General features: G+C 38.8%; 1 protein-coding gene, 1 non-coding gene and 2 pseudogenes across 2 annotated transcripts; 3 read left to right on the forward strand and 1 right to left on the reverse strand.

Annotated features, from left to right (window-relative positions):
* Positions 1–808: 808 nt before the first annotated feature.
* On the reverse strand, positions 809–2,048 carry LOC113324132 (annotated as a pseudogene).
* Positions 2,049–4,038: 1,990 nt separating this feature from the next.
* Positions 4,039–4,112, forward strand: TRNAV-UAC. The gene has a single exon. It is a non-coding gene; the product is annotated as a tRNA-Val (tRNA).
* A 1,191-nt stretch (positions 4,113–5,303) lies between these two features.
* Positions 5,304–7,578, forward strand: LOC113324133 (annotated as a pseudogene).
* A 345-nt stretch (positions 7,579–7,923) lies between these two features.
* On the forward strand, positions 7,924–10,379 carry LOC113323248 (ABC transporter G family member 6-like). The gene has a single exon (XM_026571530.1). It carries the CDS (start codon positions 7,962–7,964, stop codon positions 10,131–10,133), a length of 2,172 nt encoding a protein of 723 aa, XP_026427315.1. The 5' UTR covers positions 7,924–7,961; the 3' UTR covers positions 10,134–10,379.
* Positions 10,380–15,695: the final 5,316 nt, after the last annotated feature.

Below are 15,695 nucleotides of genomic sequence, written 5' to 3' on the forward strand. Positions count from 1 at the left end.
TGCTTTTGTTACTTCAATTCTTGTAGTGCACCTACTCTATGTGAGAGGGCTAGCCAAACTTGGTCAGGAGGTTGTTCCAACACTGGAGGGTGTGATAGACAATGTATAAGTCGGGAAAAAGCTGCTCATGGTGCTTGCCACACTCGTGGTGGAAAGAAAATGTGTTTCTGCTACTTCAACAGCAATTGATCTCATTATCATTAAGTCATCTGATCTGATCACCTAAATATCTCTAAGAAATAAGAGAGTTCATGGGCTCCCGAACATGTACTGTGTCGTGTATGTTTTTGTTTTGTGTGTGTATGTCTAGTAAGTACTATGTGTTTGATCACTGTTTGTGTAAGTTTGAATTCTACGGAGTTATGTCACTATGCATGTATTTGTTATAGTTATCAGTATCAATGGTGGGCTTGATTATCTTGTATTTTCTTGTATATGTGGCAACAGCTTAAGCGGTTAGAGCAAAATCAAGATCAGATGAATGTTTTGGTGCTCCGCCGAAGTTAATTTTGAGGACGTTCTTTAAGGCAATCTTACTTCACATACTTTTGCAACGACTTCCGTTAATTGAATGTTATTTCTGATGGTGAGGTTGATGAACAATACGTTAGCCAAGGGTTAGACCTTGTTAATTTCTCCAATCTCCTTGGTAACATCAATAATTTTTTAATTTTCTTGATTGTGCAGTACTATTATCTATACATTGAAAAAAGACAAAGGAAACAATACTGAAAAGCAAAGTGATAGCATAGCTTAAGCCAAACAAGCGGCTTTTCTCCGCACCCCAACTAATTGCTCAAGCCAAACATTACTTCATGTACTTTTGCAACAATTTTCGATGGAAGTAATTCCTGATCGTGTCATTGATGAAACGCTTAGGTGTTTTAGCTTCACCGCAACTCTGCCTCTTAAAAGCCACATCGTCATCCCATCTTCTTTTAACAGTAAAGGATGCTGCATTACTGACCAGAGGGTTGCCACGGATAATCTGTTCTTGTTGTTCTAGTCGCTCCTTGCTAAGCCTCTCCTCATATTTTTCTTTCTTTATGCGTGCAATCTCAGCCAAGAGACCATCATCATCATTAGAATCATCGTTATCGCTCTCACTATAACTCTTTTCATCAGAATCATCGGCATCTATATTACGGGGAACAGCAGTACAGATTCTACCGATTTTTGTTGCTTCTACCTTCGAAAAACAATGGCTACGCTCACGCTCTTCCAGCTCTTCCCTTAAATTCCTCTTCGCTAATTCCTCCTGGTTATGTTGTCCTTCTTTTCTAGATTTTAGTGTCATCTGAGATGCAAGATCCCTGGAAAAGGTTTTCTGAGAGCTGCCAGATTTTCGAGTACCACCTTGTTCCTCCCCACCTTTTGCAGGTGTCCATGTCGGTCGCTGGCTCATTGTAATTACTCTTTCGGCTTATAAGATCTTATTAAACTCCAAATCGGAAGAAACCCATGTATTTATAGTGCTCAGAAGGTGCTCATCGGATTAGGAAATTAAACCTTAGTCCTCTTAATTTAAGTCTGTGCAACATGGTGCTGTGGTGTAGTCGGTTATCACGTCAGTCTTACACAGTCATGGAGATTTGTGTACTCAACGATCGTCGATTTTTTGCACCCCCTCCAAAAATTACTTCATCTACTTATCCAACAATTTGGAAAGAGGAGGGTAACTAGAAAGAATGGAGTCAAGTTCATGATAACCTTTTTTTACAATGCAGCCTGAGTAAAGAAGGAAGTATAAAGTAGTTTATTAAACGCAAAAGCAGATTATACGATTAATCTTGCATTGAGCATAGTTGAAATTTGCATTGCAGTTCGAATAGCCCTTGGTTAGGACCTTACAAGGGGAGTCATGCTTGCGGATTCCATTAAGGCTCATCACCTAAAATAGTTTTTAGTTTTTTTTTTGATCGATAAAATAGTTTTCAGTTCCTTGGCCTTTTTATCCCTTTTTACTGTTAGTTCAATAATCTGTTACGTTCCCATCCCTCTACTCCTAACTTTCCACCTAGTGATGCTAGTTGTTTATGATCTACCATTTTCCCGCAGAAGAATCACAAGATGACAAAACCATAGTTATGGAGTTACACACATTCCTGCCCAAACTCGCAGATATATTTTGAACACACCGGCTAAGGTCATCATAGTTATGCAGTTACATACATAGGTTTAGAAACACTATAAGAATCACATTGGCTGACCACATAATTCAAAAGCCAACATGCACATACCAAATCATTTTATTTATTTTTCACCAACTATATATTATGCAACAGATGCGCTAACTCTGCCCATCAGGTTAAGACAAGCAGGCATAAAAAAATTAGAAATTCAAAGATGCAATTCTATCCCAATATAAAACAAAACCTTAAAACAGTAAGTGATGTGCAGAATTCATTGGTGAATGAGAACATAGGTGTTCAGAATGAACATTATAATGGTAATGTTCAATCCTATTGGTACCCTAGAAAAATAGTTAAACGTTAAACAGTATCGGATTATGGTTCTAAAAGAGCACCACAGAGAAAGACAGACTAATGGAGAGAAATCGGCTTTTTATAGACTCCAAAGAGCCATAAAAAAAACCGAGTCAAATTCCTTGGTAAATCCACTAGTCATGACTCTTCATTCCACTCTTACTTATTTTGGAATACTGAAATCAAGCAACTTCCATACACATTCACATATGAAGACTGATTGGATTTAAGTGGTAACTTCAGAAAACTCGCGGCTTGAATCTCATGTGCAAGTTTTGACAATGCTACTTCCACGAAAACATGTAATCGTACATTCATTACGGATAAAATCGTACCTTTTTACATCCAGAACCAGAAGTAGTAGAACGAGAAAAAGGGGTTGTTGTTTTTGTTGTCTTAAATTGCTGAGCTTGGATTCAGGAAGTTGATTACTCCAATGAGCAACAAACCGTTGTTCAATTCAATCCCACGCATAGCATCATGATTCTCAACAGTGTGATTATTAGAGAGCTTTGAAGACATGGGTTTGGCTCGGAATCGTTTTCGTCAGGATTTAAGAATCGCTGTGTTCGTAACGAGAAAACAGAACAGAGAATTGGGAATTCAAAATAGAAGAAGAGAGTGAGGGAAACTGTTGTTACTTGAAAGAAAAGAAAAGACAAGATTTTTTTATTTATTCTTTCTTTTTTCGGTCCGCGAGTTATAACCCCAGAGGTGTCACCATCTTTCCACAAAAACTCATCAAAACAAAAGTAACACAAAAACCCCATCAAAACAAAATTAACACAAAAATCCCAAATTTAAATGTTGGTTTCATCAAATTTTATTTTGGTTCCATCAAATTTTATGATGAAACCAAAATAAAATTCGATGAAACCGACATTTAAATTTGGGGTTTTTGTATCAAGTTTTAAAAATTTGGGGTTTTTGTATCAATTTTATTTACGATGGAGTTTTAATGGATCCCAATATTTGAGTGGGGTTTTTGTACCACAAGTTTGGTCACCTTGGGTTTTCATGACTAAATTTGTTTTTTTCTTTTAAGAAAAACTCCCTATAAGAATTGAGCTGGTGACCTGAATTGGGAGTTTCACCTTGAATTTTAGTACCACACTGAATGTGTACGAGACTTAAATTGGTTCTTATACAGAAACATTGGGTAGCTGAGCATCGTACAAGTTTACAGTAGTGCAGTTGTAATATAGTATGTTTCTAAAATACCTCTTTTTTGTTCCGTCCCCGACGTCCAGAGACGCCCCATGGTCTAGGTCTCATGAACGAACATGTCTTGGTCTACTCATCCATTTGATCTTCTTGTCACATATCATGGCTGAAGAAGATGAAGTCTGTGTCATCTGATAGATATAGTCTATCTCTAAGAGACGCCATAAAGAATTCAAGTCGACAACCTGGGTCTCATGAACGAGTTACAAACCCAACTTTTGCAAATCCTTTCTGGGTCGAAATCATTGTCCTAGTGAAACGGTCGATAAAGAATTCAAGTCGACAACCTCAAGAACATGATCGTTCTTAATTTAAGTTTGTGCAATAAGGTGCTGTGGTGTAGTCGGTTATCACGTCAGTCTTACACACTGAAGGTCCCCAGTTCGAGCCTGGGCAGCACCATAATCACTTTTTTGGCCTTCTTTTCGACCCAGTCTTACACACTGAAGGTCCCAGTTCGAACCTGGGCAGCACCATAATCACTTTTTTGGCCTTCTTTTCGACCAGCTAATGGAAACTTGGGAAATTTGATTTTCCTACTTAAAAAGTAGTAAAATAACCAGGAATTGTAGTTGGCGTTAAACCAAAAGACGCGGGCGTCAATGAGAAAATCGTTTGGCATGGTCGCACGTTCGTAGCGAGATCGATCGCCCGTCCTTACCATAGACTCGCGTTGGATCTTCCGACGCAATGTTCAAAGCATCAAATTTGTTGATTTGAACATCCATTTTTTATGTTTGTTCATTCCATAGTGGGAGCAAAATGAACAAACTCCAAGTCTGTTCATTCCATAGGAACTGCTCTAACAAACACAAAAGAAGAAAAAGTTTGCGGATATCAGTATACTACCATAAAAATTTGATAAACCTGGATTGCATGAAAGCATGAACTGAAATCTCCTTGTGTAACAGTTGTTAGAGGTAGGCGTAATACTCAAGAATGAACATAATTACATGGCTATCAACCTGGTTTATTTGACACAGTCATGGAGATTTCTTTACTCAACGATCGTTATGTCAATTTTTTTGCACCCTTCCAAAAATCCTGGCTCGGTAACCTAAACTTCTACTTTTCCAGCAGCAATTTTTGGTGGTAGTCAGTTCTGAAGGTGTCGTTAATTAATAGCTTGGGTGTTTTACCCAGTGTTAAAATAATAACACGTTAATTAACAGCTTGGGTGTTTTTACCCAGTGTTAAGGTGTCGTTAATTAACAGCTTGGGTGTTTTACCCAGTGTTAAAAAAATAACACGTTATCCAAATCTGCTCAGCATTAGGCTTCACCATGACACTCGCTTTGAAAATTCCACCAGTAATAGTCGAGAGTTGACTATATTGATTTGTGCACATGAATTTCCACGTACTTCTTCAAAAATATATTGCTGTCATTTCTTCAAATCTAATTAACGTAAAGTTGCGATAAAGATCCGAACAACATATCATAGAGTGGAAGCTAATCATATCTAATTATTTAAATTGTCTGGACTAAGTCATGGCTATCCTGTTATTTGCTGAACAGGTAGTTGCCTGAACAAATCTGTTTAATTAAGTACTTCTTATAGGGAAATGTAAGAGGAGAACATGTTTAGGTTATAATGGAGCTGGTTAATGTTTCTACAAGCTCAAATACTCTTATCTACGGAGGTGAGATTATGTTGTTGGAAGAAGATATCGAGTTAACCAATGCCGCATGCACAACAACTGAAGAGAGGCCAACATCTGTTCATCCAACTTTTCTTCCATCATTTCGTAATTTGACATACAGTGTCAGTGTCAAAATAAATCGGAAATAACAAATCTGACATGCTTTCGGCAGATCAAAGATATTGGGCGTGGAACAGAAGGGAAACAAGTGGATACCGCTGGTATGTTTTCAGACTTAAGCGGAAGGTTCTGTTAAATGATATCTCAGGTGAAGCTAGAGAAGGTGAGATCTTGGCTATTCTAGGTGCAAGTGGTTCAGGGAAATCGACCTTGATTGATGCACTTGCTAATAGAATCTCTAAAGGAAGCTTGAAAGGTTCTGTGACTTTAAATGGTAAGATATTGGAGTCTCGGCTTTTGAAAATAATTTCTGCCTATGTGATGCAAGACGATCTTCTCTTCCCTATGTTAACAGTTGAAGAAACCTTAATGTTCTCGGCTGATTTTAGACTGCCTCGTTCTCTTTTGAAACGAGAAAAAAAGGCACGAGTACAGACTGTGATTGATCAGTTAGGACTTCAAAATGCATCGAAAACCATGATTGGAGATGAAGGCCACCGAGGAGTTTCCGGTGGTGAGTGTCGCCGAGTTTCAATAGGGATTGGCATAATTCACAGCCCATAATACTGTTTCTTGACGAACCAACATCAGGACTGGATTCTACTAGTGCTTTCCAGGTGGTTAAATTCTTGCAACAAATCGCTCAAAGCGGGAGCATTGTTATCATGTCGGTTCACCAGCCTAGTCACAGAATTCTTGGTCTACTCAACCATTTGATCTTCTTGTCACATGGAGAGGCTGTATATACTGGCTCACCAGCAAATCTCCTTTATTTTTTCTCTGAATTCGGTCACCCAGTTCACAAAAATGAGAATAAGACTGAATTTTTGCTTGATTTGATTCGTGGACTTGAAGGTTCACCCGGAGGGCTGAAAAGTTTAGTTGAATTTAACCTATCATGGCTGCAAAAGATGAAGTCCGCGACATCTGATAGATTTAGTCTATCTCTAAGAGACGCCATAAGTGCTTGTATTACAAACCGAAACCTGGCCACTAACGTCAGCTCTATAAGTATGGGCCTGCCAGCTTTTGCAAATCCTTTTTGGGTGGAAATAATTGTCCTAGTGAAACGATCGATAAAGAATTCAAGTCGACAACCTGAAGTATTTGGGATGCGATTAGGAGCAATTCTACTTACAGGTTTCATCTTAGCCACCGTATTCTGGCAACTTGATAATTCACCAAGAAGCGTTCAAGAACGATTGGGGTTCTACACTTTCACAATGGCTGCCTGCTTCTACATTTGTGCAGATGTAATCCCTGTATACCTTCAAGACCGGTATATCTACATCCGAGAAGCAGCTTATAACACATATCGTTGTTCATCTTACGTTCTATCGAATATGATCGTAGCTCTACCTTCAATAACTATTCTCTCCATTGCTTTAGCGGCAACAACATTTTGGTCAGTAGGCCTATCTGGTGGAATTCATGGATTCTTTTTCTTTTTCATTACAATCTTCAGTTCATTTTGGACAGCGAGCTCTTTAGTCAGTTTCTTATCAGGAGTCGTTCCGCTTGCTATACTGGGTTATGCTTCAACTTTGGCAGTTTTAGGTTTCTACCATCTCTTCTCTGGATTCTTTATCACTAAAGACAGAATTCCATCATACTGGATATGGTTCCATTTCATTTCTCTGTTCAAGTATCCTCTGAATGGTGCTTTACAGAACCAATTCGACAACCCTAGTGCATGTTATCTTAGTGGTGTTCAAATGTTTGATCGTACACCTTTTGCTGTGTTCCCGACTGATAAAAAGGTTGAGTTCTTAAGTATTTTGAGTGACGCATCCGGGATGAAACTAACCGCCATGACTTGCTTCACAAAGGGTGCTGATATATTGAGAGATCATGGTCTGACTGATCTTAATAAATGGGAATGCGTACTGATTACTCTAGCCTGGGGTTTCTTCTTTAGAATTCTGTGGTGCGTTTCTTTACTGTTTGGAAGCAAGAGCAAAAGAAGCTAAGTTGGGATTTTATCTGTACGGGATGTTTGGATAATTTTATTCTTCGACTAAAGCCGACATACTGCATTTGGGCTAGCTCATCCCTCAAAGGAATAAGATTCCAGGATATGGATGCTAATGCAGTGTGTTTTGTGCTTTTGTGTTTAGTCTATTCCTACTTTGTCAAATTTTAATGTGTGCACGCAAGTAATATGCTGTCTTCTTTTGAACAATAAATTAAAAATATTAATATATCTCAATTTTGGGTTTTCTTGTAGCTCAAGACAAGTATTAAGAAAAATATCAATGGTAAATAATTTTGAAAAAGAAACTACCACATTTGATTGGCTACATTCTATAAAACTTGCACGAAAAACTATATTTTGCTTTTTGAAGTCGACGTAGTCAAAAAATAACAGCTGCATGATTGAGAAGTAAAACAATCCAAAAGATTTTTATCAATATCTGTTCACATTCCATCTTTCGGTTTCTATAAATTTAAATACAGGGTTCATTCTTAGGAGATCATCAAGTCATTCAATGGAGCTTCAAGATGTTACTAAGAGTAATATTATTTCTTCCACTATAGATATTTCGCCAACATTACTTGATGAACAGCCGAAGCACGTCGCCAATGATGGAGTTGTACACCGAGTGCCAGAGTTGGATCCAAGACCAATCCGATTTGTTCTTTCATTTAGTAATCTAAAATACAGTGTCAAGACACGTCGAAATTTGTCACTTGGTGCTTTGTTTTGTCAGAAAATTAGGCTTTTGAATGATTTAGAGGTCGATCCTGTGGAACCAGAGAGCAATCACTCAAAGAAAAAAGTTTTGTTGAATGATATTTCAGGTGAAGCAAAAGAAGGTGAAATAATGGCGGTTCTTGGTGCGAGCGGGTCAGGGAAATCTACGTTGATCGATGCACTTGCGAACAGGATCTCAAAAGGAAGTTTGCAAGGATCCGTGACACTAAATGGAGAAGTTCTTGAATCTAGGACTTTGAAAATGATTTCAGCTTACGTGATGCAAGATGATCTTCTTTTTCCTATGTTAACCGTTGAAGAAACTTTGATGTTTTCAGCTGAGTTCAGATTACCCCGTTCGATTTCTAAGTCAAAGAAAATGGAGAGAGTTCGAGCACTTATCAGTCAGCTAGGACTTCAAAATGCAGCGAACACGGTGATTGGTGATGAAGGCCATAGAGGGATCTCCGGTGGTGAGCGTCGCCGTGTTTCAATAGGAGTTGACATAATTCATGATCCTATCTTATTGTTTCTCGATGAACCAACTTCAGGTCTCGATTCTACTAGTGCTTTCATGGTGGTTAAAGTTCTTCAACAAATTGCTCGAAGTGGGAGCTTAGTCATCATGTCAGTTCACCAACCTAGTAACAGAATTCTTAGCCTATTCGACCATTTGATTTTCCTCTCAAGAGGACAAACTGTTTACAACGGTTCACCCAAGAATCTTTCCATGTTCTTCTCTGAATTCGGCCATCCAATTCCAGAAAATGAGAACCCAACTGAGTTTTCTCTTGATTTTATACGTGAACTCGAGGTATCGCCAGGAGGCACGAAAAGGCTAGTTGATTTCAACAAGTCATCTTGGCAAGATATTACATATTCACGTGATCGGAACTTTAACAGGAGTAGTATTCCAGAAAGTCCATCTCTGAAAAACGCGATAAGTTCTAGTATTTCAAGTGGAAAACTAGTATTTGTCGCGTCAAAGAATGATTCTACTACTCATAAATCTATCATTGCAACTTTCAGAAACCCATTCTGGTTCGAAATATATGTTTTGTCCAAACGGTCGATGATAAATTCAACTCGAACGCCTAAACTTTTGTTGGCCCGCCTAGCAACGGTTCTTGTAACAGGTTTTATCTTAGCCACTATATTCTGGCAACTTGATAACTCACCAAAAGGTGTACAAGAACGATTAGGTTTAATGGTTTTCGCCATCTCCACAACATTCTACAACTGTATACAAGCTCTTCCTGAATTCCTACAAGAACGATACATCTTCATGAGAGAAACTGCTTACAATGCATATCGCCGTTCATCTTATGTTCTATCACACTCGATTGTAACTATACCTGCACTAGTCATGCTCTCTATCGCCTTTGCAGCAACAACGTTCTGGGCAGTAGGTTTATCAGGTGGATTTTCAGGGTTCTTGTTCTTTTTCATTGCAATCTTGGCTTCATTTTGGGCAGGTAGCTCTTTTGTAACGTTTCTCTCAGGAGTGGTTCCAGATGTTATGCTAGGCTACGTTATTGGTGTAGCAATGCTAGCTTATTTCCTTCTCTTCAGTGGATTCTTTATCATCCGAGATCGGATTCCACCGTATTGGATTTGGTTTCATTACATATCGTTAGTGAAGTATCCATTTGAAGGAGTTTTACTGAATGAATTCGATGATTCAACTAAGTGTTTCGTTCGAGGTGTTCAGATATTCGATAACACACCTTTAGAGCTTTTTTCGACTGATGAGAAACTTAAGTTACTGAAGACACTGAGTAAATCTTTAGGCATGAATATAACTCGTAATACATGTGTTTCGACCGGAGTTGATATACTGGGAAAGCTAGGATTAAATGATATAAGCAAATGGAATAGTATTTGGATAACTTTGGCATGGGGTTTCTTCTTTAGAATTCTCTTTTACTTCTGTTTATTTTTTGGCAGCAAGAACAAGAGAACATAGTTTGGATCATAGGGTGTAAGAATTGGGATTGAACCCTGAATTTGTCGCCAATGTCCAAGATCCTTTCGGACCATTTTCATGGTCTAAATTGTTGTGTGATTGCCCGGGTTTGCTGAATTCATTTTACCTGCTTTATCTTCACTGTACTGCATGAGTAAATTTATGGAATCGACTTGAAATGAGACAAGACAAGGAATTGAGTTTTGGTCCTTAAGAAAATTGAATTTGGTTGGGCTATTTTCTATTTGGCTACTGGGCTAACAATAAAATCAACAACTGTGTATAAAGAACAACGATTTTTTGAGGGATCATGGTTTTTTTGAGGGACCATGATTTTATTAGACCACCTTCCCTATAGTTATAAGGGGTGTCCTAAAGCATTGAAATGACTAACCTATCCTTAACCTAATTTAATTTAAAAACCAACCCAATAATCACCTATATATATAACCACCACCGCCGATTACCACCACCACCACCTCCGATTATCACCAACACCAACCACCAATTACCACCACCACCTCCGATTACCACCACCACCACTATATATATAGCTTAATTTAAAACATTAACAAAGATATTCTCACAAACTCATTACTTGTCATCCGTTTTTGGTTGAATAAATTAGAAGTAATCATCAAAATGAGTTGAAAATGGAAGTTGGAGAGAGGTTTAATGGAGGTTTTGTTTTTCCAGAGAAAAGTTCGGTTATCACGAATTAATTTTTTCTTAACCGAACTCAGAGTTCGGTTGATTCGCAAAAAATACTTTTAACCGAACTCCTTGTACTAGAACAACATAAGTCCATAAGTTCGGTTCCTTCGCAAAATTAGGATATTAACGAACTTTAGTTTACGAAAATAATGAGAAGTCCAAAAGTTCGGTTCGTTCGCAAAAATGTTAAGTTTTCTTTGTAACCGAACTATACCTTTGAAACTTCATAACCGAACTCTACCTAATTCGCCAAGAAATAAATTTCGTAGTAATCGAACGGTTGCCCAATTTCATATATGCATATATAAGCCCAGTTCGATTGATTCGCAAAATATGTTGAAGTTTGCGAACCAACCGAACTTCTAACACTGGGTTACTTTTAACCTGCAGTTCGGCTGGGAACTTGGTTGCGTTGAAGTTTGCAAACTAACCGAACACACAAGATGTACCCAAATAAATTGTTAAGTTCAAAGTTCGGTTATCTACCATTTTATCCTAGGTAACCGAACATTACACTGTACGACCAAAACCTCCATTAACGAGCGAGTTCGGTAACCTACGTGTTTGGAAAACATAACCGAACTACACTTTCAGGTGTGTTCGGTTACATGTTCTTGACATATGGTAACCGAACTGGCCCAAATCTACATAAATTTTTTCATTTTTTTGAAAGTTTGGAGCAATTCAACCAACATTATCTAAGTTTGAAGCATACCTGGGTACCCAAATACCCTTCCTCCGGTTGTGGTTGGTAAAATCCATCGTTTTTCATGTTTTCCTTCTCCATCTTCTCCAACTTTACTCTCTCAATAATTCTACTTATTTAAAATAAACCCATCTGATTTTTTAATCTCGCTAATTATCTTTAACTTAATCATCTCACTAATCATTACACTAACTATTATGAACACTAACTAATCATCACCCAAAATTAATCAGGAGGATAATTTAGGTATTAATATAAATATCTAGATAAGGGGTGACCTAGATTTACTTCCAATGTCTTTACCCAAAATAAAACCATGGTCCCCAAAAAATCGTCCATAAAGAATCCCGGAGGAGGACCTCTTCGAGAGTTTTGCTTTGTGTTTGTGCCTTTTCCTTCCTTCTAGTAAATCCAAAGAAAAAAAAAGAAGAGAAAAAACGTCGAGAAGAGATATGAAGAGAAAAATTAGTAAATGCATTGTACAACGTTTCATGCATCTTTTTGGTGGCTACATAATTGTTATGTAAAAAATAGTCACCTCCAACTTTTTTGTTTATCAAGTTTTCGAAAATTTTGCCTAAAAGAACAATCACCTCCGACATTTTCGTAAAAAACTTAAATTTGGAATTTTTGTTTGTACTCGTTGTTTAGATCTCTTTAAAATCTATCCAATGAGATAAAACTAAATTAAATTCCAAGGAACGGCGGATTTATTCCAGTTTACTTTCCAAATTATGCGGACATTTTTAATAATTTTGAATGTCACATAAACCTAAAAATATTATGGGCCTGACAATAAGAAAAATAAGATTTTTGGGCCTCGGCTTGGTTTTCTCTTATAAGAATCCTCGAGGGAGGATCTCTTCGAGAGTTCGTGCCTTTTCCCTCCTTTTCTAGTAAAACCTAAGAAAAAAAAAAGAGAGAGAAGAAACATGAGAGGAGATATGAGGAGTAAGTCAGATCAGGAAATCGAGGATGCCATGTAAAGTCTCTTGTTGTTCTTCAGAATTAGTGTTATTTTTTTGTGATTAGGGTTTATTTTTGTTATTTATCGTTAATTTTTTGGGGTATTAGTTGTTTGTTTATAATCTCATTCTTCATAATTTTCCTTCTAGGACAGCACAGATCGACGAAACGAAGGTTGTTAATCCTGCTGCAGCCTTTGAGAAGAGATTAAATAAGTTACGAGAGGAACTTGTAGAATCGAGATAAATCTCTTCTTGTTCTTCAGAGTGTAAACACATGAATTTAACCAAGAGCCGAGGATATGAAAGGGGGCTTCGGGTATTAACCGAAGTCACCACTAGCAGAGCCGAGATTACCATAGACGAGGAAGCAGTGTAAGAAGGACTGCCCCGAAGAGGATAACTGATGGGTGCCTAAATAACCCCAGCTGTAATAGTACATGTGTACGGCTATAGTAGAAGTCTTACTAGAAAAGATATTAGGGTACACGTGTACGGCACTGGCATGTTAGGTTTTTCCTATAAATAGCAGGGAACTCTTCCAGAGAAAGGCAGAGTTCTCAGATAAATGTATTACGTATTGGGATTAGTATCCTCATTACCCTATGATAATTTAAGGGTGTTTACATTTGGCGACTTCACTGGGGACTAATCCACGGTACCAATACAATTCTAATGGAGTCCTCGACCACGGGTATTTTGAACGCCACAGGATCGGAGCTTCTCGTTAAAGACGCAGGGGGACCAATGGCAACATCGGGTATCAATGAAGTATTAAATCAACAAACAAATCTTGAATTTGGAATGCCGATGGCAGAAGAATCAGGAAGAAAAAACCGAAGCCTACTAATAAGGGTAAAGCAATCGAATATGCCCGGGGCCGCCCCTCGACATGTTGAGGAAACCCAACAAGCACAAGTCGGGGCAGATAGGGCAAACATCCAAACACGTGAACAACCCTTACTTGACCCGCCATAGCTCGAGATACAACAAATGCGCCAAGAATTGGCTAACTCGGATACAAGAAGATTGGTCCTCATGGAAAGGTTATCTGAGCTACAACCCGAGGGTGGTGGTGAAGATTCTGACCCTTTTGGAATTCCCCAGCTCCCCCTCCTATTACAAAGCCGGGCCCAAAGACACCCTTTCGGAAGAATACTCTCATTTATCAGACCAAACCCCCAATGTAGCGAGACACCAGGCTCCATTCAGATGCCGAAGGAGGTTTCCCAGAACTAAGAAGGACAACCTAATAAGGAAATTTATCATGTCTCCATAACGGAGGAGCACATCTCTAAATACTTTAAGGAACACTATGGCCTGACCCCTCCCACAATGAACTTCACCATGCAATCTCCTTTTACTCAAGGCTTACTAGATAAATCAATGTCAGTGACGTATAAACATCCCAATTTCCAATTGTTCGATGGATCCGACAACACGACAGAACATGTATTTTGTTTTCTCATGAGCCTGAACGAATATGCCACCAATGATTCCATCTGCCTTAGGGAATTCGGGAAGTCACTTACTGGAGCGACTTCACATGGTTTGTAGGACTCGAGGAAAATAATATCTCGTCTTGGAATGAGATGCGAACCCAATTCATGAAAAATTTATACTCTCGGCAGAAACAGCTTACCATCTCGGATATTTGTAACCATAAATTCAATCCAGGAGGAAAGTATCTAGATTTCACAAAAAGTTTATGGGGAGAGTGTATACCCAGCAGTGTCAAAATTCCTGAAAGAGAGCTTTTCAAGATAGGCATCAACCGATTACCAGCGAAGCTCAGCTTCATTCTAGCGGCTGTCAGGCTGGAAACCTTTGCAGACTTCGAAGATACATGTTCTCGTGCAGATTCAAAACATCTGAAACCAAACAATGGGGACATTCGATGGCGTACGCTAAATATGAAGGAGTTAGTGGACAAGGGAACATATCAACTAGTTTTAGAGATAGGAAAGGATACAAGAGGAGTAGCGACTCAAGTGAAATAGTGGAACCCCCAGACTTCCCATTCCCATTGGAGGTTGTTACTGAACTTATGGAAGAGTTGCGTAAGGACGGGGATAAAACTATCCCATCTCTTGCGAAGGAACCGGCAGAACAAAAATAAAACGTCACCCAAGGTATAGCCACTTCCACCAAAAGGTAGAACATGCGACCAAAAACTGCAGGACATTCAAATGGAAGATCCACAACAGACAGAGGAGCGGAGAAATTGACTTCGGCCCAGAAACACACATCCAGAAGGATCCGTTTCCACGACAATCTTTCATGATTACACATGAAGAACCCGGGGTAATGTCGGAAGAAGTCTGTGTTGTATCTGAAGCGGACAATTACGAATACATTGCAGCCGTGGTCGCAAAGAAACCACTATTTTCAGCATTCTTTGACACATTGAACTTCACAGCTGAGCAACGCCATATTTCAGCAATAATATTAACCAAAATAGTTGTGAATGAAGAAGTAAGTCATTATCTGGACCGCAAATACCCGCTCCCTACTGACATCATCACCTTCTCAGAAAAGGATCGAGCAGCGGATTGTGACCATACAATACCTTTATACGTCACAGTAGGAATTCGAAAGCATAAATTCAAGAGAGCCTTCGTTGATACAGGGGCGTCACTTAATTTGATTCCTCTACATATCGCCGAAAGAATCGGGGTAAAAGAAAAAGACATCAACAAATTTGCTAGCGGGATTCAGGGTTTCGGAGGAATCACACAGCAGACAATAGGGACCATCAAGTTGCAAATCCAAGTAGGACCTATCCAAGCCAGTGAACCTTTCTATGTCATGGATGTGCACCTGGCTTACCACCTGCTCCTAGGAAGGCATTGGTTACACAAACATGGGATTGTACCCTCAACTTACCACCAATGTATAAAATTCATTTTGAAAGGGAAGCAGAAACGAGTCCCTGCCTCGGTTGATCCTTTCACAACCGAAGAAGCACACTTAGCAGAAGCAGCATTCTATAACGGATTGAGTGAACCAAGTGAGGTAATTACACATATATACTCAACTCCAATCCCGGACTGGGTAACTACTTATGCTAATCCAACTGAAGGCAACTCCATTAAACGAACACAAGTTCACAAAAATGAACGAAGGAAGTTTCGGAAAACTACCCGCCCAGATGGGGAACATGTCTACAAACGTTAA

This window comes from Papaver somniferum, chromosome 11, assembly GCF_003573695.1.
Source record: "Papaver somniferum cultivar HN1 chromosome 11, ASM357369v1, whole genome shotgun sequence".
Taxonomy (NCBI): domain Eukaryota; kingdom Viridiplantae; phylum Streptophyta; class Magnoliopsida; order Ranunculales; family Papaveraceae; genus Papaver; species Papaver somniferum.